This window comes from Ruditapes philippinarum, unplaced genomic scaffold (assembly GCF_026571515.1).
Source record: "Ruditapes philippinarum isolate M1 unplaced genomic scaffold, ASM2657151v2 ctg1501_1_1_1_1, whole genome shotgun sequence".
In the NCBI taxonomy this organism is placed as follows: Eukaryota; Metazoa; Mollusca; class Bivalvia; order Venerida; family Veneridae; genus Ruditapes; species Ruditapes philippinarum.
In genome coordinates, this window is record NW_026865261.1 from 101248 (window position 1) to 125447 (window position 24200).

The 24200-nt window shown below is 33.5% G+C and overlaps 1 protein-coding gene across 1 annotated transcript in view; it reads right to left on the minus strand.

Moving 5' to 3' along the window:
* LOC132728411 (AAC-rich mRNA clone AAC4 protein-like) overlaps window positions 1–13665 on the minus strand; it is a 53627-nt gene extending 39962 nt beyond the window's left edge. Inside the window, exon 1 of the mRNA XM_060714057.1 lies at window positions 13314–13665. Within this exon, the coding sequence (XP_060570040.1) occupies window positions 13314–13649 (336 nt within the window). The 5' untranslated portion in view covers window positions 13650–13665. The remainder of the gene's footprint in view (window positions 1–13313) is intronic.
* Window positions 13666–24200: the final 10535 nt, after the last annotated feature.

Consider the following 24200-nt stretch of genomic DNA (forward strand, 5'->3'; position numbering starts at 1 on the left):
GATCGCTAATTGTCATTATCCAATCAGAGCGTCGCTTTATACTACCCTTCTACCTGTAAGCGAAGCGATAGACCGCCTACTCTAAACAGTAAATAATGAGAGCATCGGCCCGAAACGGTATATAGTTTTGCGAGTTTAATAAGGGATTTGGCGATAATTATACATCGTTTTTTCCCCGATTATCTAAACACGTGCAATCTTCCCTAATTGATATACACGATGCACTTCGATGGTGGGTTTTTAACCCGAGTACAGGCGATGTGCAATGGATTTTTCACGGCTATCACAAAACTGTTAGTCAATTAAAAATAATCAATTTTATTAATACTGATTCTGATAGTTACACCTACGCAAAAATTTAAGAAAGCCAGTTCGCAAAAATCTTGCGAATGGTATGTTGTAGACAGTGGGGGTGTTTGACATTGTTCTCTTTGTAGAAATGCCAAATTTGACACAGTTTACGCACGTGGGTAAGACATCCCGGCTAAACTACATATCGGTCGTATATCATGACAACAAAATTTGTCAGGAAAGAAGTGTTCTTATTGTTTCAATATATATATATATTTGTTTTAATGTCATAAATATGACGCTCAGATTAAGATTTATCAATATTGTAAATTTTAAAAAGCATTATTTATAAAGATATTACCGAATTTAACGTTTCATGAAAATAAAGGGAGGTAATTAGAAATTAATTTTCTACAATTTCTCAGTCAAATTTTTCAATAAGAAATGAATGTATGTAATTTTAGTGATCAAATATAATGTGCACAAATGTTTACAGTACATATTTTACATATTTTTTGATGTTTGAAAATTGTTTTATAAGCATAATTATAATTATAAGCATATACATGTAATCTTGACATTACAACATTTTGTACACTGTAAAATATTTCTGTTACCAGAACAGAATAGAACAGATATTATTAGTCAATATCCAATGTGACTTCATCTTCTTTTAAAGGTGAGGAAAGTATTAAACGTAAAAAATATGAAATTGATTTTATCATCATTTCTTTTCTTACACATTATTATCAACAAATGTACATGAAAATATATAAACACATATTTAGAGAAAGCTTATAAATAGCTGATCAATAGATATCAAAAATAATTTTTTATGTTCATATTTGCAGCTCAAAAACATTTAGATGCCATTGCCAGATCTACAACTACTACTAAATAATTAATCTACTTTTAATTTATACTACCATGAATTAATCTACTATTAATTAATAAACTGGAGAAATATTATAAGTGATGTTAATTGTGTTTATATTATAATTAAAGGATGTATAGCCATGCATGTTAATGCATACACATTGGGTTGTTTCCCTTCTCCCTAATTTTCGCGAGGTCGTCACTTCTCCCTAAAATTTCCCCCCAGGATGAGCCCTGTGTATGTAAATTATCTTGAATGAAAGATGTTTTTACAGTAAATAATAGACATTGTAATTTTATTGAAAATTTATTTATTTCTGCTGCTTTTTAGCTGTATTTTGCAAAGTAATATGTGAAAACTTTTAAAATAAATTAAAAAAAAATATATTCCACGGTTGCTAGCTACCTTTATGTTGTATTTGTGTAATGATGTCCTTTATTTGGTACAACTACCTTTTATGTTGTTACACTTTAGTCATATTTAATTTACTGTTGTATTAAACTGTTGTCTGTTGTCACAGTAAGCGTTTGTCAGAATAAGGTTAAATAATAAATGAATAATAAATGGACACTGTGTTTAGTTCTTCTAGGTGTTTGGACTTTACACCTCCTGGATGTTTCACCCCTAGACGTTTCACCCTCAAAACCCTGGTCTTTTCATCTCCACTTTTTATAATATTATGGTATCTCTAAACAGTATTATAACCTGTTAGCACTATAGAAATGCAATAGAACCAGTTGGTATTAATTGTTGCAAGTGTTATAAAATACACATTGCACAAAAAAAACCATGAATAGGTCCGTTGCTATATCTCATGACATGTTCATTTTACATTACACCTTTCATGCAGCAAACTTAAAACAAGAGGCCATGATGGCCCTGAGGTCGCTCACCTGTATATAGGCCCCCCCCAACCCCCACCCCCCCCCCCAAACGTTGCAGGGCCAATTTAACCAAAGGGCTTTTTATTTGCACAAACTTGGTAGACGCCCATAAAGAAGATGTTTCATGCTAAACATCTAAGCTCTAGCTCATTGGGCTATTTAAAAGAAGATTTTTTTTAAGTTTTTACTATACACATATAGTTAAAAACAATGACACCCCTGGGGCCGGGCCAGTTATGACCCCAGGGCTTTTATTTGAACAAACTTTGTAGACACTTACTAGAATATGTTTCATGCTTAATATCTAAACTCTAGCTATTTGGGTTTTTTCAAAGAAGATTTTAAGTTTTTGCTATACACATATAAGGAAAATCAATGACCCCGGGGCGGGGCCAATTTTGACCCAAGGTCTTTTATTTGAACAAACTTTGTAGACACTCACTAAAAGATGTTTCATGCTTAATATCTTAACTCTAGCTATTTGGGTTTTTTCAAAAAAGATTTTTTAAGTTTTTGCTATACACATATAAGGAAAATCAATGACCCCCGGGGCGGGGCAAATTTTGACCCCAGGGCTTTTATTTGAACAAACTTGGTAGACACGTATTAGAACATGTTTGATGCTCAATATCTTAGCCATAGCTCTTTGAGTTCTTTAAAAGAAGATTTTTTAAGTTTTTACTATATGCATATAGGGAAAATCAATGACCCCCCGGGGCGGGGCCAATTTTGACCCCAGGGCTTTTATTTGAACAAACTTGGTAGACACTCACTAGAAGATGTTTCATGCCAAATATCTAAGCTCTAGCTCTTATGGTTTTTTAAAAGAAGATTTTTAAAGTTTTTTCTTTCGGTTGCCATGGTAACCAGAGTTCTGCATGGAATTAAATTCTTTGAACAATTTTTAAAGGTGACCACCAAAGGAACATTCCTGTTAAGTTTGGATGAAATTGGCCTTGTGGTTTATGAGGAGATGTCATTTAAAGTAAAAGTTTACGGACGACGGACGGACGACGGACGACGGACGCCGGACGAAAAGCGATCACAAAAGCTCACCCTGTCACTTTGTAACAGGTGAGCTAAAAAGTCTTCACAAAAAGTAGTATGCAATCGTACCTATATTACATACGAATGTATGTAATATTTTTCTTGTTACTATACACATATAGTTAAAAACAATGACACCCCTGGGGCCGAGCCAGGGCTTTTATTTGAACAAACTTTGTAGACACTTACTAGAAGATGTTTTATGCTTAATATCTAAACTCTAGCTATTTGGGTTTTTTTCAAAGAAGATTTTAAGTTTTTGCTATACACATATAAAGAAAATCAATGACCCCGGGGCGGGGCCAATTTTGACCCCAGGTCTTTTATTTGAACAAACTTTGTAGACACTCACTAAAAGATGTTTCATGCTTAATATCTTAACTCTAGCTATTTGGGTTTTTTCAAAGAAGATTTTTTAAGTTTTTGCTATACACATATAATGAAAATCAATGACCCCGGGGCGGTGCCAATTTTGACCCCAGGGCTTTTATTTGAACAAACTTGGTAGACACCTATTAGAACATGTTTGATGCTAAATATCTTAGCCATAGCTCTTTGAGTTCTTTAAAAGAACATTTTTTAAGATTTTACTATATGCATATAGGGAAAATCAATGACCCCCCGGGGCGGGGCCAATTTTGACCCCAGGGTTTTATTTGAACAAACTTGGTAGACACTTATTAGAACATGTTTCATGCTACATATCTTAGCTCTAACTCTTTTGGTTCTTTAAAAGAAGATTTTTTAAGTTTTACTATATGCATATAGGGAAAATCAATGACCCCCTGGGGCGGGGCCAATTTTGACCCCAGGGCTTTTATTTGAACAAACTTGGTAGACACCTATTAGAACATGTTTGATGCTCAATATCTTAGCCATATCTCTTTGAGTTGTTTAAGAGAAGATTTTTTAAGTTTTTACTATATGCATATTGGGAAAATCAATGACCCCCTGGGGCGGGGCCAATTTTGACCCCAAACATTTTATTTGAACAAACTTGGTAGACACCCATTAGAACATATTTCATGCTAAATATCTTAGCTCTAGCTCTTTGGGTTCTTTAAAAGAAGATTTTTTAAGTTTTTACTATATGCAAATAGGGAAAATCAATGACCCCCCGGGGCAGGGCCAATTTTGACCCCAGGGCTTTTATTTGAACAAACTTGGTAGACACTCACTAGAAGATGTTTCATGCCAAATATCTAAGCTCTAGCTCTTATGGTTTTTTAAAAGAAGATATTTAAAGTTTTTTCTTTCAGTTGCCATGGCAACCAGAGTTCTGCATGGAATTAAATTCTTTGAACAATTTTTAAAGGTGACCACCTAAGGAACATTCCTGTGAAGTTTGGATGAAATTGGCTTAGTGGTTTATGAGGAGATGTCATTTAAAGTAAAAGTTTACGGACGGACACTGGACGGACGCCGGACGAAAAGCGATCACAAAAGCTCACCTTGTCACTTTGTGACAGGTGAGCTAAAAACAGTCTTTAAACTTGCGGCGTAAATAGTCAATAGTAAATCCTTTTGTCAGTAAAATTTGCTAATTTCCAATCAACTGTTGATCAAAGATAAACAAGCAATTATCATAGTATTGCAAGCAATCCATAAGTCCCCTACTAGTCAGAACCCCAGCAACATTCTGAAGAACCATTGCCCATTGGCCATTTACTAATGTTTCAATTTTTCTCTATTTTAAGTAAATTTGTTGGGAAAGTTCTTTAAAAGTGATCACAGGAAACAGTCTTTATGAACAGACAGACAGACAGACTGTAGGACACTCTATTTAAAGTTAATATTTGAAACATCCCAGGGCCCCCGGGGCGGGACCAATTTTGACCCCAGGGCTTTTATTTGAACAAACTTGGTAGACACCCATTAGAAGATGTTTCATGCTAAATATCTTAGCTCTCAAGCTCTTTGAGTTTTTTAAAAAGAAGATTTTTAAGTTTTTACTATATGCATATATAGGGAAAATCAATGACCCCCTGGGGCTGGGCCCATTTTGACCCCAGGACTTTTATTTGAACAAACTTGGTAGACACTCATTAGAACATGTTTCATGCTGAATATCTTGGCTCTAGCTCTTTGAGATATTTAAAAGAAGATTTTTTAAGTTTTTGCTATATGCATATATAGGGAAAATCAATGACACCCTGGGGTGGGGCCAATTTTGACCCCAGGGCTTTTATTTAAACAAACTTGGTATACACTCATTAGAAGATGTTTCATGCTGAATATTTTAGCTCAAGCTCTTTGGGTTCTTTAAAAGAAGATTTTTTTAGTTTTAACTATATGCATAAAGGGAAAATCAATGACCCCCTGGGCAAGGGCCAATTTTGACCCCAGGGCTTTTATTTGAACAAACTTGGTAGACACTCACTAGAAGATGTTTCATGCCAAATATCTAAGCTCTAGCTCTTAGGGTTTTTTAAAAGAAGATATTAAAAGTTTTTTCTTTCGGTTGCCATGGCAACCAGAGTTCTGCATGGAATTAAATTCTTTGAACAGTTTTTAAAGGTGACCACCAAAGAAACATTCCTGTGAAGTTTGGATGAAATTGGCTTAGTGGTTTATGAGGAGATGTCATTTAAAGTAAAAGTTTACGGACGGACGACGGCCGGACGCCAGACAAAAAGCTATCACAAAAGCTCACCCTGTCACTTTGTGACAGGTGAGCTCAGAATAATATGTATGTAAATAAAAACAGCTTATATTTAAGTAAGTTTATTTGATATTTGATGATGAAAAAAGATAAAAATTCCCCCCATACACTGAAATTCCCACTTTTGAGGGTAGCGACCCTGGATTGAGGGCCCTTCATCCCAGTTACAAAAATATAACATTTTTAAAAGCAAAATTCTTAAAGAGGAGATAACTCTTGAAATAAAGATGCAATTTCATAAAAAAAATTCAGCTCTTTTTGACTCATCACAAATATTGTTATATTTGCCATGTGTAAAGCCTTATTTGAAATGTTTAAAGCCTATGTGTTGCCATGGCAACCAATTTTTTCAAAATAGGAAGAAAAGATAAGACATGCATAATCACCAGACTGCCATCTACCCATATGTCAAGTTTCATAAAAATATTTCCAGTACTTTTTGTATTATCAATGGATTTAGTTTATGTGTAAAATTTGCCATATTTTCAGTCTATTTGTTGCCATAGCAACCAGAATTTTCAATAAAGAGAAAAGAAAAAGAAGTGCATAACTTCCAGACTGCCATTTACCCATATGTCAAGTTTCATAAAAATATTTTCAGTACTTTTTGCATTATCACTGGATCTAGTTTATGTGTAAAATTTGCCACATTTTCAGTCTATTTGTTGCCATAGCAACCAAAATTTTCAATATAGGAAGAAAAGAAAAAGACGTGCATAATCTCCAGACTGCCATCTATCCACATATCAAGTTTCATAAAAATATTTCCAGTACTTTTTGCGTTATCACTGGAACCAGTTTATGTGTAAAATTTGCCATATTTTCAGTCTATTTGTTGCCATAGCAACCAGAATTTTCAACACAGGAAGAAAAGAAAAAGATGTGCATAATCTCCATAATGCCATCTATCCATATATCAAGTTTCATAAAAATATTTCCAGTACTTTTTGCTTTATCTTGGGATCCAGTTTTGTGGACGGACAGACTGACGTACTCACAAGATGGTACTTAAGTGACTTTCAGTGTAAGAAATTAGGATTTGAATCGGACTACCAGATTGGAATATTCACTAGTCCCTAGCACGATTCATTGTTCAAAATAGTTGTTTATATATTGCCTCTGAAAATACAGTAGCCTGGTCGGGCTTGTTTCTGTGAAAAGTTGGTAGCCCAAGGAGAAATTTAGTAGTCAGGGGCTATCGGATTACTGCTTATTTCGAACACTTGACTTTTCCTTTGATCTTTTTGGCCATTTTTAGTCACACAAGGCTTAAAACTAGAACTCCGCGAGTCGGATGTGTCGCCTTGTGAACAATGTAGTTTAGGAGAAATGGCCAGGACAAAAAATAACAAAGGGCAATAACTAAAAATAATAAGTGCAGAGCAGCAGTTTCTGTGCACTGCACTTCTTATCAATAAGGTCTATCATTCTATGATGTTTCAAGTCCATAGCTTTCATACTTGAGGAGAAATGACCAGTGTGCACTGCACTTCGGGTTATTGAAAGAAGCATGCATACCAAGTTTGAAGTCAATCAGACTTATAGTGACTGAGTTATGCTCCGGACAAGCTTTAGGGGACGCCGACAACAACACAGACGCCGCCTACAAAAGTAACCCCTATATGTCACCTTTTGCACTTCTTATCAATAAGGTCTATCATTCTATGATGTTTCAAGTCCATAGCTTTCATACTTGAGGAGAAATGACCAGGACAAAAATAAAGTAAGAAAATCAACAAAGGGCAATAACTCAAAAAATAAGAAATGCAGAGTATCAGTTCTTATGGATGCACTTTTTCTTAATGAGATCTATCATCCTATGAAGTTTCAAGTCCATAACTTTTATACTTTCGGAGAAATGGCCTGGATAAAAATTAAATATGTAAATTAATAAAGGGCCATAACTCAAAAATTAAGAACTGCAGAGTACCGATTCTTGTGCACTGCACTTCTTCTTAATGAGATCTATCATCCTATGAAGTTTCAAGTCCAAAGCTTTTATACTAAACGAGAAATGGCCCGGACAAAATTAAAGTATGAAAATAAACAAAGGGCAATAACTCAAAAAATAAGAAATGCAGAGTACCGGTCCTTGTGCACTGCACTTCTTCTTAATGAGACCTATCATCCTATGAAGTTTCAAGTCCATGGCTTTTATACAAAAGAAGAAATGGCCCGGACAAAAATAAAGTATGAAAATTAACAAAGGGCAATAACTCAAAAATTAGGAACAGGGCTCGACATTAACGGTTGTCCGACTGCCCGGGACAACTAAAAGTTTGGTCCGGGCAAGTTATTTTGAAAAGCACTTGTCCGACAGGGCAAGTGAAAATAAAAAGCATCATTGACAAAATGCATGTACAAAATGAATAGAAATAACATCTTTTCATTTATAAACATCTTTAAAACAAAAATACACCATGAATTATTATCAATAATGTGAATATACTACGGTCATGTACATTTGTTGATATAGGAAACGGAAGCAAAAATATGAGCATGCGCCGCGGTAAGGTAATTCTCTTGTTCTAATAATAGACTATATCTAATTTTGTACAAGGTAATTCCCGGGTTATGCTGTTGTTTAAATTTTGATGTTTGCATGTAAAGATATCATTGAAAATATGTAGATAATCATATTGATCTTTAAATATAATTGTTAAATAAAGTTTTTGCATTAAAAATGATTTATTGTTTAATCTAATATAACAACATTATGAACTTAGTAAACGAAGACTCGTTTACGGCTGTTGACTTGATGATTGAACGGGGAATTTCCTTACCGCGGCGCATGCTCATATTTTTCCTTCCGTTTCCTATATCAACAAATGTACATGACCGTAGTATATTCATATTGAATAAACAGATGAACTGATGTTTTAGAAAAACTACTAAATACAAAAAATATTTATGAGCTTGTTTGTTTTTCTGATTTATACATTTTTACCATTTTTAGGTCAGGACAAGTAAGTCTTAGGTCACAGGCAAGTAGTTTTAAAAACTACTTGCCCGACAGGACAACCTGATTCAAAAGTTAATGTCTAGGCCTGAGGAAGTGCAGAGTACCGGTTCTTGAGCACTGCACTTCTTCTCAATGAGATCTATCATCCTATGAAGTTTCAAGTCCATAGCTTTTATACTTTCGGAGAAATGGCCTGGATAAAAATTAAGTATGAAAATTAACAAAGGGCAATAACTCAAAAAATAAGAACTGCAGAGTACCGGTCCTTGTGCACTGCACTTCGGGTTATAGAAAGAAGCATGCATACCAAGTTTGAAGTCAATCAGACTTATAGTGACTGAGTTATGCTCCGGACAAGCTTTAGGGGACGCCGACGCTGACAACGACACAGACGCCGCCGACAAAAGTAACCCCTATATGTCACCTTTTCAAGGCGACACAAAAAGACACACAAGTGTTATAGGGTAGAATTAATAATAGAAACTTTTGTACAATAAGCGTACATTATGGAACCATGATACTATACAATAGCAGACGATAACAGACACCACGGAGACAAACGATAATTGACGCACGCGCGGACATTAAGATTACTTTTCCCGTGACTAACTGACAAACAGTGCACGGGAACATAACAAATAAAACAACCTGTAACACAAGTAAAAACGGAATGGATAGGATCAAAGAGAATTTACTGTTACCCATCGTTCTCCAAGTCTCACAAGTACCTCTGGGTATGTATGGACTGATTGACAGAGGGTAAACCAGAAGTCCCCTCTGGTAAACTGGTAGGGGACTAAAAAGTTATCACCTCGTGTTATATCTGGTAATTACATGTACTACAGAGCTCTAGATAATTTTTTTGGCCAAGGGGTTTTTACCCCTCAAAATTTAGAGTGAGGGGTAAAATGCAAATTCTGAAAAACTTAAGGGGTAAAATCTGTCAAAAAAGCATTTTGCATTTTTTATAAACAAATTAAACTTATTGTTTTGTTTGTTTGTTTGTTTATTTTCTTTTTTTAGAAAAACCTTTACAAATTAAATACTGATTTAATGTAAAGCAATAAAAAACATGCCATGTAAAGTCTGACTTCCAGAGTATACTGGAACTCAAGTTTAGGATACACTGCAAAATTATCAGGGCTTCCATTTTCAAAATTTGGAAATCAAAGACTTCAAAATCTCTGATATTGGAAGTCACATTATATAGGTAAAGAAGGAAAAGTATTGATTTTCGGAAGTCACAGACCAAAATGAAGAAGTAAATGACTCCCAAACTTCCACTAGTGGCAGCCCTGAAATTATTTTATTTTCTAGGAGTCTTTATTTCTGTTGGCATGTACCTTATCATGTACTCCAGTTTGAACAGTTATAGTTGAAATTAGAATTTAAGAAACATAAACAAGATTTTTTTATCTTTCCTTAAAAAAAAGTATTGGTCTGAGAGAAAATTGTCCGTAACTGTAGACTGGGTACGAAAATATTGAGTACAAAACTGCAGGTGAAAAGCATGTAATTTTGCTCCAACAACAAAAGTGAAAGAAATTAAAATATATTTTGTTTATATTGAAGCATAAGCATGTCAATAGATGCATAAACAAACTTAATACTGTGTTTACTCCTACGATGATTATCTGATTATTTCATCAATAATTTCACATGTTGATCTACAGGAGTTACCTCCCTTCTGTATTTCCTGCTACTTTCGTTTTTAACATGCGTTGTTGACAACAGAATTTTTAGTTTTCAATGCAATAAAATGGATATATGTTGTATTTTTATGCTCATAACATTTTCTTTCTACATATCAAATGTTAACACTTCTATTCTTTCACGCATAAATTTTGACATACGAGCGTATTTTCATTTTGTTGTGCGTAACTGTGACGCACGAATTTTGAAAGTGATGCGTATTTTAGATTTTCTATGCGTATTTTACGCTTATACGCACGCTATCTGGAGCTCTGTACTAGGGCATTTTTTGTCAAAATAGTGTAGGGGCCTGGGCCTGTTCATTTTGTGGGAAAAAAAGCGCAGTATGTCATAAAATTGTGAAAAAAAACATTTTGAAACCAGAAAAGGTTGATTATAATTTCTGACCTGTGAAAAATCTGTTTCAAGTCGGTACATTAACCCGGTTAACATTTGCAACATCCATTCAACTTGAATAAAACTATTTCTGTGTTATTGCAATTGGCGTTACACAAGTTCTACCGGAAGGTAAACAATGCATTTCAAAAACAAAATCCCTATATTTTGTGAAATCCCTTTTGAAATTGTGAATTTTCTTCTGCCACATTGTGATAAAAAAGTGTAACTTTGAATTGTGAAGGGGCCTTATATCGGCCCCTGTTATAGAAGGAAAAAAAGCCCTGTGTACAGCGCGTGTATACATTAGTCTGATCTCTATGGAAAGCGTTATTACTGATTAGCTAATTGCTTCACTGGTTGATGTGCATAGGACCGCCTACCTATAGACTGATACGCGTTGATGTATTTGTGGTTGTAAACAATCGGTAATGTTTATGCGTCCCCAGGCAAAATTAAGCGTATGCAAAATCCTTCCTATGAAATATTTGTGTCCAGCTGTAATAAACATGCGCACTGGTACGCCGAAATAAGCGTCCCTTAGAACCCTGGTAAAAGTTAAACTACTGGTAGGTAGGGGTGTAACAATACAGCAAAAACCGTATTGCAATATATTGCCATTTTGCTGAAGCGTATTGCAATATATTGCAATACGTATTGTCGTGTATATGTTTTGATGTAAAGATGGGGTAACATTTATATATTATTATTATATGTATATATATTTAGTAGAAACTTAATAAAAATGTAAGGAATAAATAGAAAGTAGTGTCACACAATTTGATAAACAAAACTAGTTGCGTGTAACCTTTCACATCTGGGCCGCTTATGTAAATTATGCGGCCGCTTATTGACTTTTAAGTGTACTAGTTGTCGGATACTTTTATCTTACGTTGGCGCCAACAAAATTTGCCAATTAAAGATTTTATGTGAAATTTGTACAAAATTAGAAGGCAATTAATTGAAAATTATGATTTTTATAAAATACCGGTTTTCCAAAAATCGTACCGCGGTTCGAAATTTTTTTTTTCATATTGCAATATATCGGTATACCGGTAAACCGTTACACCCTTACTGGTAGGTGCATGATGTCTAGGAGGCACTTGAGGATGTGGGTACCACGGAAATATGATGCACCAGTATATATGGTATTTTGTAAAGAAGGTATCCCTTCGAACGGGCATTTACGCTTAGCGACGGTATATGATCAATCGATGTATCCCAGTACTGCCACTTTCCGATCAGCTAACAGATTTTTCTACAATAACTGACAGTGAAATTATAAAAAAATAATTTCTCTTACAATTCCGCAAATATTATCATTTCAGCTATTAAATGTAACAATTTTTTAAAAATTTTACCTGAATTATTATTATGAATAGAGGACAAATAATTACTGATCCATTTTCCTGTTCTTCAAAATTTCACAACAACTTTTCAATCAGTTAACCAAATTTAAACTGTACCACATAAAAATTGTCATACAATGTCAAAATATAACCAGCTAGTTATGTATTTTGAAGAAATTTTTACAAACTCAACTTCAGATAAATGACAATAAACAATTTTAAACTGTTTATAATGCGATTTTTCAATCTTGATATCTATTTGCAGTAATAAAGCTGTCACAATTGGGGTATTGATGTGCATCTCAATTTGCATAACAGAAAAAGCATGTTCTTGTGAAATTTTTAGGATCTTAGGATTTATATGACCCCAATCTAGTGACAGCTTTCTGAAAAGTTATCAGAGAGATCAATGTTTTTCCCTTAAGTTAAGTCAATAAGTGACTGTTACTTTACTGACATATTACCTTCCAATTAAGAATTGTATGGTAAAATATGTACTTAATAAAATTATATCTTTTGACATGCAGTATACATTTACTAAAATGATATTGAAACAGTTGTCCAACTTAATATCCTTTTCTGCAGACTGACAAAAAACTGAGTCTGTAAATCAATTATTTTGAGAAAATTATTGCGATTTGTAACTGGGTAAATAAAGGATTAGTGGAAAACACACATTTTACATATTTTGAACTAAAATACTGGTATTTTCTGTTTTATCACCATAATTGACATTGCTGCTGGTAAATGTAGTCAAGGTAAATACAAGATGTGCTTTCAGTTTGGTTACATGATAAATAAGGTCAAAAATAAAGAATTTCTAGGGATGATTGAAAAGTGGTTGTGATTGAAAACTGGCAGTATGAGGATACCTTTATCGGGGTAGCAAGACACTTCACCCCCCAGACACTTCACCCCTCAAATTTTGAGGACACTTCACCCCTCCACTTTATCAGGTGCGCGACAAGATTTTTAACCATTCATATAGGGTTAACTGGGAGTGTCCGATCCCTGTAATATAAATCCGTGATGTTATGAACAGATGAATAAGAGTAATACAAAAATTTCACTAATAAAAAGGACATGAAGGAATTTTCTCTAAAAATGCTGTATAACAACTTGGCGAATTATAATTATTACCGATTTTTCTTACTTTCAGTAGCTTGGCGTGACAACATTTCTTCAGGATTAAAAACGATAGCACTTCTGAGTAAATAGATGAACCCCCAGCATTAGGCGCGTCTCGAATCTTTATAATATCACTATCCGACTCAGAGATGATGATCGACGATAGATCTAGATCTTCTTCTTTTCTATTGGTGGTGAAATCACTGAGAATAACACCACCAATGCTTTCTTTAATTATTAACGATCGAAATATAAAACAACTTTCAAAAAAACAGACATTGAACCGTTCTCCAAAGTAGCAAAGAAGACTTTGTTTTCTTATATAATTCTTTTTTTGTTTTTTACGTTTTGCAATTATCATATAAAGTGCAAGTACGCATGCGCGAAAGGAGTTCCGGTCCGGTCTCTTATCGATAATTCCCGGTCTCTCCCGGTCTATTTTGACCGGGATTTACCGGCGAATATCATTATGTTTTTCGGTTTTTGAGTAGACATTTTATTTGATACCGTAACAAATAAATAAGATTTTTTGCCAAAAATGAATGTTTGTCACTTAGTTTGGTTACAATAATAAATGAACACATATCATCTCTCAAATTTATTTATGATTATCAGGGGCGTAACTAGGCGCGTACAAATCAATTTTGTATTCTGAAAAATCACATGCACTAAAAGTTCTGAAAAAGTAATAAAAACAGAGGGGTGGTAGTGTGGTCGGGTAACAAATATTCATGTAGGTCTACTATATTTTTTTATTCAAAACATATACAGTACACATGTATCAGATCTAATAAATATCTTTTAAAATGATCTATATTGCGATATCTTGTACATATTCAGCGGAGGAAAGTTACAAAAAGCCTCTGTGCTTCTTATTCGGCGAACAGGTCGCCAGCAGCAATTTATTTCCAAAACCTTTTGCCCTTTATTTCCCATCTTGGCCCTTTTGCGTCCTCTTATGGTTTTGGTTGGGTGCCTTCTGGGTACCCTGCTGGTGTGGCTGGATATTGTGTGGGGGGCTACGTTCTGTCCAACGTCGCCTTTTTGATGTTTGATTTTTGTTCTCATCTTTTAATCAGAAAAGAAGTAACAAATTGGGTAAATTTCTTAAAGATCGTTGAAAGACATGCAAAGTTTTCATTTTTCAATTGATTGCTGCAGAGAAGTACTTGGCCGTGCCGAAATGGCAGAAAAAGACAGAGTGTAAAGTTCCATCTCAATTGTATGCATTTATTTAAATGAATCGCCAGAGTCTTGTATATAAGTTGTTGAGATAAGTATTCCTTGTGGTCAGCAAAACATTGCGATGAGTCATCAAACACATTCCATACGTAATTATTTTAGTCGTATATATCTGTCAATGAATTTATTTTTTTCACAAAATATCTTAAACGAATCCTTTAAAGTATTCACGTGAGTTCTAAAATCTATATGTTATATGCAAAGATTTTTAATTAATTTATTAACGTTTCTAAAGGGAGATTTTAAAATATCTTTGCATGTAATTTAACGCGGTATTTTTTATAAATATTATAATGTAATCAAATATTTAACAGACCAAAACATTCACTGAACTTAGTCACAATTTTCGCACTATTATCAGTCGTAATTAATATATTGTTACAACAGTTGCTATTTATGAAGGTACAAAATGGCGGTCTTTCACGAGAGAGCATTGGGGCATTGTATCTCGCATTTTAAACGCAAGCTTAAATGTGTATAAACCCATCTTTTTCGTTAGCTGTGGCGTATGTGGTGGACTAACGTAAACATGACAATTGCCGTCCAACGGCTCCGGCTTTTCTAAAGAATGCATGCTGTTTGACCCTTTATAGTGGTCATGCCAGTTCTCGGCAACAACTGAACTAAAACGTACGTACGTACGTTGGAGACAGAGCGTATGTCTGGTCTAAGTCTCATAAATATTTATAAAGATAAGGTAGTAAATGCCGAGTAGACAACTTTGCATACCAACGAAACAGACGTCTGGCGTTTTTTTTTTTCTTTATTTATTTTTGTTATTTAAAATAATTAACTGAATACGGGAGATTTGTTGTTAAACATCATTTGGAAGGACGCAAATAAAATATGTGCTGCAAAAAAAAATCAAATATAAATATAAGAAAAGTTTTATGGTAGATATACAGTGGAGCCTTGCTAATCCGAACCCTTCTAATCCGGAATCCTTTCTTATCCGAACGAAGTGTCCAGTCCCGATTTTATTCCTTCTATTTTCAATAGTAAAAAAACCTTTCGGATCCGGAACCTGTCTACTCCGAATTCCGGACGATTTTTTCAATGTTTGTTCTTATTTTACTCTAAAATTTACCTCTCGGATCCGAACAGATTTTGCCAAATGTCACACCTTCATTCAAAATAACAAATAATCGCACATCTTGCAGGTGTAAACATACACCAAGCTGATGTGTTATTTCACTTGATTAATGGGTGAAACGTATGATCTGCGAAGGTGTGAAAATTACACTTAGCTTGCCTTCATATCTTCTATAATTGCTTAATTGATTGTTTTTCGTCACCTTCAATAAATATTTTGATATAATGCAATAAAAATATCTTTTAATCCTTTGTAATGGATTCAATGATACGTGATTAAGCAATGAAAATTAATGTAAAACTGTCAGTGAATTCGGATACTCTCTGAATCGGATAAGAGTAAACAACAATTGACAAATGCTGGTACGAATATTTAATTATGTCTCCGCCTCCTGTTTTACATCGTAGGTTAACTTACCCTTGAGGACATAATATTTTTTTGCTTATTTATTTATTTTCATTTCTTTATTTTTGTATTCACATGTATTAGAATGAACGATAAGAGACTGCAAAAATAAAATATCTAAATTGCAATTTCAAATGCATTCCCGTTTTCTTTCCCTAAACTATTTTGCAAATACATGTAACATGAAAAAACATGTAAAAAGAACCTTCTAATTCGGACACCTTTCTAATCCGGAAACCTTTCTAATCCGAACTTTTCTTCTGGTCCGGACGAGTTCGGATTAGACAGGTTCCACTATATAACGTACTTGTTCATTTTACAAATTTTAAAATTAATAAAAAGAGCTTGAAATCATCACCAATATGTTGTCAATATAGCCTCTAGATAGTCACGAAATGCCAAGATATCGCTTCCTTTTTCAAAAATTTTCTCGGGAGTGCATGCCCCCGAACCCCCTAGTTATGGAGTACATATCAAATTAGCTCAGTTACGCCCCTGATTATGATTATTATACGCGGAAAGTCCGAGCGGGGCCAAAGGCCCCGCGAAGGCTGTAGCGCTCTTAGATAACATCTATGACGCGTATCAATTCAAATGAAATCAAATTAAAAGTAAACAAAAATTTCAAAAAAATATATATATCCTATACCAGTCCTAATGAGCTGTGAAAAAATCCTTAGTTTACAGGGCGCCGCCATTTTGAAATCCTTTTGAGCTAAATATAGATATCACAGCGTTTTTTAATGAGCGTCTATATAATTATTGCTAGCAGACGCATGCTAAATAACACATCCGGTAAAAGAATGATGTACAAAATCAGAAAATTAACATTCATTTCATTTATAATAACTATAGTAACGATGATAAATGTAAAAAGTTACTTTTAAATCCATTTTGATTAATTAGCTCATTAAAAAATAACGTAAAAACAACATATGTGATTAGAGATTAACAGAAAATGGCAGACGGGATTTTCCAAACGCCGACGCTTGCGCTGTGGTCCCTCTTCCGATGATAGGTTGAACACCACCAATTTATTGGATTTACTTATAAACAAATTGCATGATAGATCTGGTTAACATGTACACTAAACATGTTATGCTTAAATCATAATTCATAAGAGCTTTCCGCGCCATAGGTAGCACCTAATTTCATATTAATAAATTAACACATATCATCTCCTTAGTTTGGTTACAATAATGAACAAGAAAAGCATTGATGCAAAGCATCAAAGGGCGTCCAAGCAAGAAATGCAGCAAGTGAAGATGAACTAGTAGATATATGATACAAGATATTCTAATGAACTACCAGTATTGAATATCACTTATGAATGAGCGGACGAAAGACATTGTTCATTATGAACTTTGATTGGCATGCTAGAGATTAGAATATTACTTGTTATTTCTTTATGATCGAGGTTATTAGTAGCAACGGATATACATGTATACAATTATTAAAATCCATATGTGTATAACGCATGACCAACGCGTACCATACTTGTGTAATTGTCCCTTATTATGTTATCGCTATTAAGGTTCTTGTTCACACTTAGTAAAAAAATGACACTGGTTATATTACCATGTTGATCATAATTGTTTATTAAACAATAATTGTAATATCTATTAATTTTAATAAAAAAAACAACAGATTTTATTAATATTGTTGTCTTTTCTTTTTTGTGTTTTATGTGCTATTTTAATACTGAGTTTTTATGTTTACTTCTCTTTTTTTATTAAAATTGTAAAATAAATTTTAAGAATTGACCGACGTGTCAAAACTTAACTGGAAAAGTCAGTAAATTATGGTTAATCTTTCAATATATAATATTGTTTATTCTTAAACCATGTACATGTACATTTGTATTTTCTTTATGATTTTTCAAATTATCAATCAATAGAATAATTCATAAAATCTAATTTGTAACTTTGAATAATTCCTCGGCATCTTTACTAAACACGAATAACAAATTAAATAAAATGTTTCAAAGTTGATAATGTCATATTTATACTATAAAAATGTACCTTTTTCTCAATTATTGTACATATTTATTGTTTTTATCTCATATAGATAAAATGAAACATGCTATTGTTGTTGTTGTTGTTGGCTTTTTTTTTCGAATTGTAACGGTATCAAGCATCTACTCCAAAGACAATAAACGTGTGGTACTATTCGCCGGTCACTAGTAAATTCCGGTCAAAATAGACCGGGAGAGACCGGGAGTTACCGATAGGAGTGATAAATAGATATATCTATAAATAGATTTTTCTAGGATACATGTACAACAATAACATACCATGATAACCCACTGTGTACTACAAAATGATACAAGCGCAGCTAGCGGAGTTATGGTCCTTGTCGCTCTTGTTACTATAGTTGCCGTCTACAGATATCGTAAGATGGCTAAGAGGAAAGCAAATAGAATAAAATTGATTAACAATCTACGCACTGGAGACACAGACACTTGGGGTTTGGAGCTCAAAACGCCTTTAAAATCCAAATAAAATGCATATTTGTCAATCCCAGCACATGTACTGATCATATATATCAAAAAAACTTAATATAAGTCGTTTTGAAAAAATTTCATATTTCAACATCTATAATAATCTGTGACTGGAGAAGGATCATATAAATTTGTGGCTTTCTTGTCTTACAGTTACCACGATGAAAACTTTGCAGACGATTATCTGTATAGACAATTGAATGAAAATCTAAAAGTAATGACAGAAATAAATAGAGATTTGATCTGTACCCATAATAGGCATTTCAGAGCTGGTCAAAGTATATTAGCTGAAACTGCACGATGTATAAACAGTTCCTCTGCATTAATTGCGGTCTTGTCAGACAACTATCTTTCCGATGGAAACTGCTTTTTAGAGTTAGATTTTACATCCCTCTATCGAAAGCCTATATATTGTACTGTTTGCAAATGAAACAATCGACGAAGCCGTATTTGAACAGCCAATGTTGATGCCTTTTAGAGACGTAACCAGAGTGACATGGAATTATGAAAACAACCAGTGCAACATGAATACAACAACAGAAGATTTTTGTTCGTCACTTTTAGACATTATTGCTAACAGTGACGAGAAAAGAAATGCTCATAGCGGACGAAGATAAGGTTCCAGCTCGAACAATAACCTGAAATTGCATGGCATGATAACAAAGCTATCTGAACAAACTAGAAAATGACAGTAGGTTTGCTTCCAATACAGTGACGACAAATAAGTGCGTTTAGTTTCTATTACGTATATAAAAATGATCATTTTTGCAATATCGTAATTTGCATAGTTAATGAAATTTTAAATGCAAAGTGTCAGCGCTTTTTTGTGTAACGACTAGCACAATGTACAATGGTTGGTTGTGTGCAGGAATGTCAGTATTATGCTAGCATTTCAAAATTATGCAAATGAGACGAATCAATTGAAATGTGATTTTACGCTACTTGTTTTTACCTCAGTTATATAATTTTCATTTTTACTCTTTGATTGCTTTAGAATATGTATAAGCACTTACAAACGTATTATAAATGTTCACAAGAAAAGCATTGATGCAAAGAAATGCAGCAGGGAAGATGAACTAGTAGATCTATAATGACAAGATATTCTTATAAACTTTTCAATGGTTTATTGGTTTTTACCAGAATATTATTTCACTTATGAATGAACGAACGAAAGACATTGTTCATTATCAACTTTGATTGGCATGCTACAGATAAGAATATTACTTGTTATTTCTTTATGATTGTGATTATTAATAGCAACGGATATACATGTATACAATCATTTATAATCCATATGTGTAACGCATGATCAACACCACACTTGTGTAATTGTCCTTTATTATGTTATCGCTATTAGCGAAGACCCCCCTTTAAGGTATCTGTTCACACTTAGGTAAAATATGACACTGGTTATATTACCATGTTGATCATGTTGAGCATAATTATTTATTATACAAAAAATGTAATATCTATTTTAATATTATTGTTTACATATTTTATGAATATTGTTTTCTTTTCTTTTTTGTGTTTGATGTGCTGTTTTAATAATGAGTTTTAAGATTTTAAGAATTTCAAGAATTCAATTGTCATATTCACCGACGATTATAAGTCAAAACTTAACTGGAAAAAGGCAGTAAATTATGGTTAATCTTTCAATATATAATATTGTTATTCTTAAACCATGTACATGTACATTTGTATTTTTCTGTATCATTTTTATTTGTTTGGGTCGTCAGACCAAACAAATAATGGTAGCGAAATTTCAGAGTCTAATGCTGTTAATTGCAAATGCCGAAAGTAGTCCACTTTTTTGCAGCGGTTACTTCCCTTTATAATGTACACTAACTCCGAAAAATTCAGGGGAGATCACTGCGTAAAGATGGTCAAAGACAGGCACATTAATTTTCAAGCAAAATAATTCCCGAATGGTCGAAGATTTCTAATATTGTTTTATTGTATTTTCTGATCAAAAATAAGTAAAGACAAAGCGGACATTCAATCTCTGACACAGAAGTTTACGACGAACCTAACAACAAGTAGTTCTCAAAACAGCTTAACACTAGCGATTTAAAAGAAAGAAATATTTTTATTTTGTCACAAGTATCCAACAAATTACAACGCATTCAAAGTTTAAACATAGCGTTGGCTTATAGAATTATCAATAAATGCACAATCACAAATTACGCGGATGAATATGATTTTATCAATGAAAATACTATTTTTACCGAGTACTACACAAACCGAGTAGTGGAATATATAGATTCTACATGTCGGACTGTTTGGGCGAAAAGATTTTCGCTAAATTAACTACTTCAATTTTAAACAACAGGTTTATCCTGAAAAAAATACCTCGAAATTAATAAAGATTACAAACCCGAAATGCAATGGAAGTTCTAAATTTAGAATGACTTGATGTTATTCAATTGTTGTTTGTATAACTTCTCCGTGGTGCAGTGGTAACGCGCTCGCTTAGTGAGTGAGAGGTCTGGAGTTCAAATCCCAGTCGAGGAACCTTTTTTGTTAAATTCTTTTTTAAGTGTCTTTGTTAAGGAAGTAGCCATGCATTATGCAAGGATAAAGTGTAGCTGTCGTAAAAAATGAACATAAATGATATTTTGATGCAACTCTAGTTATGCAGAATTCCGTATGTATCAAACTCTGGTGCCTTGCAAAATGAATTATAATACATAAAAATAAACTTATACAGGAAAAAACATACATATATACAGTACGATTAATATTGCAAAGATCAGAAAATACCACAGAACTTGCAGCCCTTTGATTCTTTATGAATATACATGCTTACAGTAAGCTCCAGGATTATTTACCTCTGTGTTAAACAACAGTTAAAGTCGTTACAAGCCCTAATTTAGAATAATATGGTTTTCTTCAGGCTGTTCACATATAAATTCACCGTGGCTGAAGGGTTTTCGCGCTCGCTTAGGAAGCGAGAGGTCTGGAGTTCAAATGCCAGTAAAGGCAACTCATTTTTTTTTCTCAAATTGTTTAAGTCAAATAAACATTGGATTGAATATCAGTGTTGCAATTAGTCTTATAGCCAATTTACTACAATTAAAACGCTGGAAAGCATTGGTGGAACTATACATATAATCTCACAACCTGTACCTTTCTTTCATTTTGAGACCCAAACAAATTCAGCGCCTTCTGTGCTTTGATTGTATTTTCTGATCGTAAGATCAGTAAATACATAGCTAACATCCACGATCTAACACAAAATTTTCTCACAGTCCTAACAACGCAAAGTAGTTCTCACTCAAAACTGCTTAAAAACCAGCAATTTAAAAGAAAGAATAATTTTTAATGAATGCATTTAACGAATTACAGTGCATTAAAAGTTTAGATTAGTCAACAGAAATATGAGGTTACAATCACAAATTTGGCGGATGAATATCTTTTTTACCCAATGAAAAATGTTCGGATATTTCCGTAAAGCTTCGGATTATCATGAATATCATTTTAATCAATGAAAATGCTATTTTTAGCTATGTCGATTACCGAATACTCCAGAGCGTAGTACACAAATAAATCTGACTGTCGAGTAGTGGAATATATACATGTCGGACTGTTTTGGCGAAAAGATTTTCGCCAAAATATTAACAGGTTTATCGTGAACAAAATACCTCGAAATTAATAAGGATTACAAACACGAAATGGAAATTCTCAAATTAGAATTACATAATGTATTCGTTTTTATTCAAGGTACATATGTATAACTTCGCCGTGGTGCAGAGGTAAGCGGTCTCGTTGAGGGTGTGAGATGCCTATGGTTCAAATCCTAGTCGAGGCAATTCTATTTTTTTTTCATGCAAAATTCCATATGTATCAATCTCAAACTGTTATTGAAGAAAATCAAAACGCTGTCGCTGCGTAAGATGAATTATAGTATAAAAAATAAACTTATACAGGAAAGTACATACAGATAGTCAGTATGATTTAGATTGCAAAAATCAGAAAATACCATAGAGCTGCAGCCCTTTGATTTAAATTATCAATCACTTGAAAAGTTCATAAAATCTAATTTGTAACTTTGAATAATTCCTCGTCATCTTTACTAAACACGAATAACAAATTAAATAATATGTTTCAGAGTTGATAGTGTCATATTAATACCATAAAACTGTACATATTTATTGTTTTTACCTCATATAGATAAAATGAAACATGCTATTGTTATTGTCATTGGTTGTTTTTTTCGAATTGCATGTTAATGTATAATAATAATCAATAAATTTGAGAGTTGATCTGTGCTTATTAATTATTGTAACCAAACTAAGTGACAAAAATTTTTTTTGGAAGAAAAGCTTATTTATCTGTAACATATTTGTTCTGTTCTGTAACGATATCAAACATCTACTCAAAAACCGGGAGAAACCGGACAATACACGTGTGATACTATTCACCGGTCACAAGTCAATCCCGGTCAAAATAGACCGGGAGAGACCGGGAATTACCGATAGGAGTACATCCCTCTATAAATAGATTTTCGGAATGTTTAGGTCATCAACTCATCATTCTATTTACAACTTTCGGATACATGTACAACAATAATATACCGTAATTACCCACTGTGTACTACAAAATGATAAATAAATGATAATAAAACCCGAAGAGCGCGATTCATTGACGGAAAAGGTTATTTCATTTGAAAATGTTTGTATTGCGGAATTCTCCAGTTCGCTATTCATTTTAAATATCGCGACATTTCATTTTTAATTAATAATCAAGCACCGTCATACCGATCGGAATGATTGGCTTTTATTATGACCGACAAAAAGGCTCGAGAAGTTGCTGTCGCCCATTCACAAAATCTGATTTCATTACATAAGGGGTGCCGCGCTTCGGCGCGGTGTCAAAAACAAGTAAAATGGTTTCCTGCGGGGAATATTTTTGATGATATAAAGATATTTCATTTAACTATCTTCAACATTGTTTTGGGTGGGTGGATAAATACACGTTTGTATCAGGAATATAGTTGACAATAATCGATCAATACAGAAGAAGGTCTTTGGAAACCGTTGACCGTTAATGACCGGAGAAGGTCGAACATAAAGCAATTATTTCTTTTTAAGAAAATTATTAAATAGGCCTACCATTTTATGAATAATTCTGAGCAAAAAAAAAGCAAACACACAAGTTTTTCGCAGAAAACATCTCTATTTATTATGGCAGATGCCACTACGAAAATTTTAATTTTGTAGATTTTTGAATCAGTATAAACAATTTATTGTTTGTAACATTTTGAGATACATATTAAAGAAACATTGATAATTTTCAAACACATCATTCAAGTTTTTCCACCTTAAACGGTATTATAATTATAGAAAATTAAAAAATATCACGTAATAGTTCTTTGTTCTTAATTAGGTGTAATTCTGACTTATTCCCTAGAGGATTATCCGTAACGTACCGGCAAACGGTATTTAGCCAGGTTTTCGAAAAGGTCATTAACCAATCATGTACGGTTTACAGATCACATGCTCCTCCATGTACCGAAAACAGGTCACGTGCTCCTCCATGCCTCAAAAGTTAAACGCGTACCAATACCCTGCGGTCTCCAGACCGCAGGGAATAAAATAAAGTTTCCTGGCTTGCTCAGCTGTGCCTTCATCCCAACCCTTTAAAATTGTTTTTTTTTGTTTCAATTTATTATC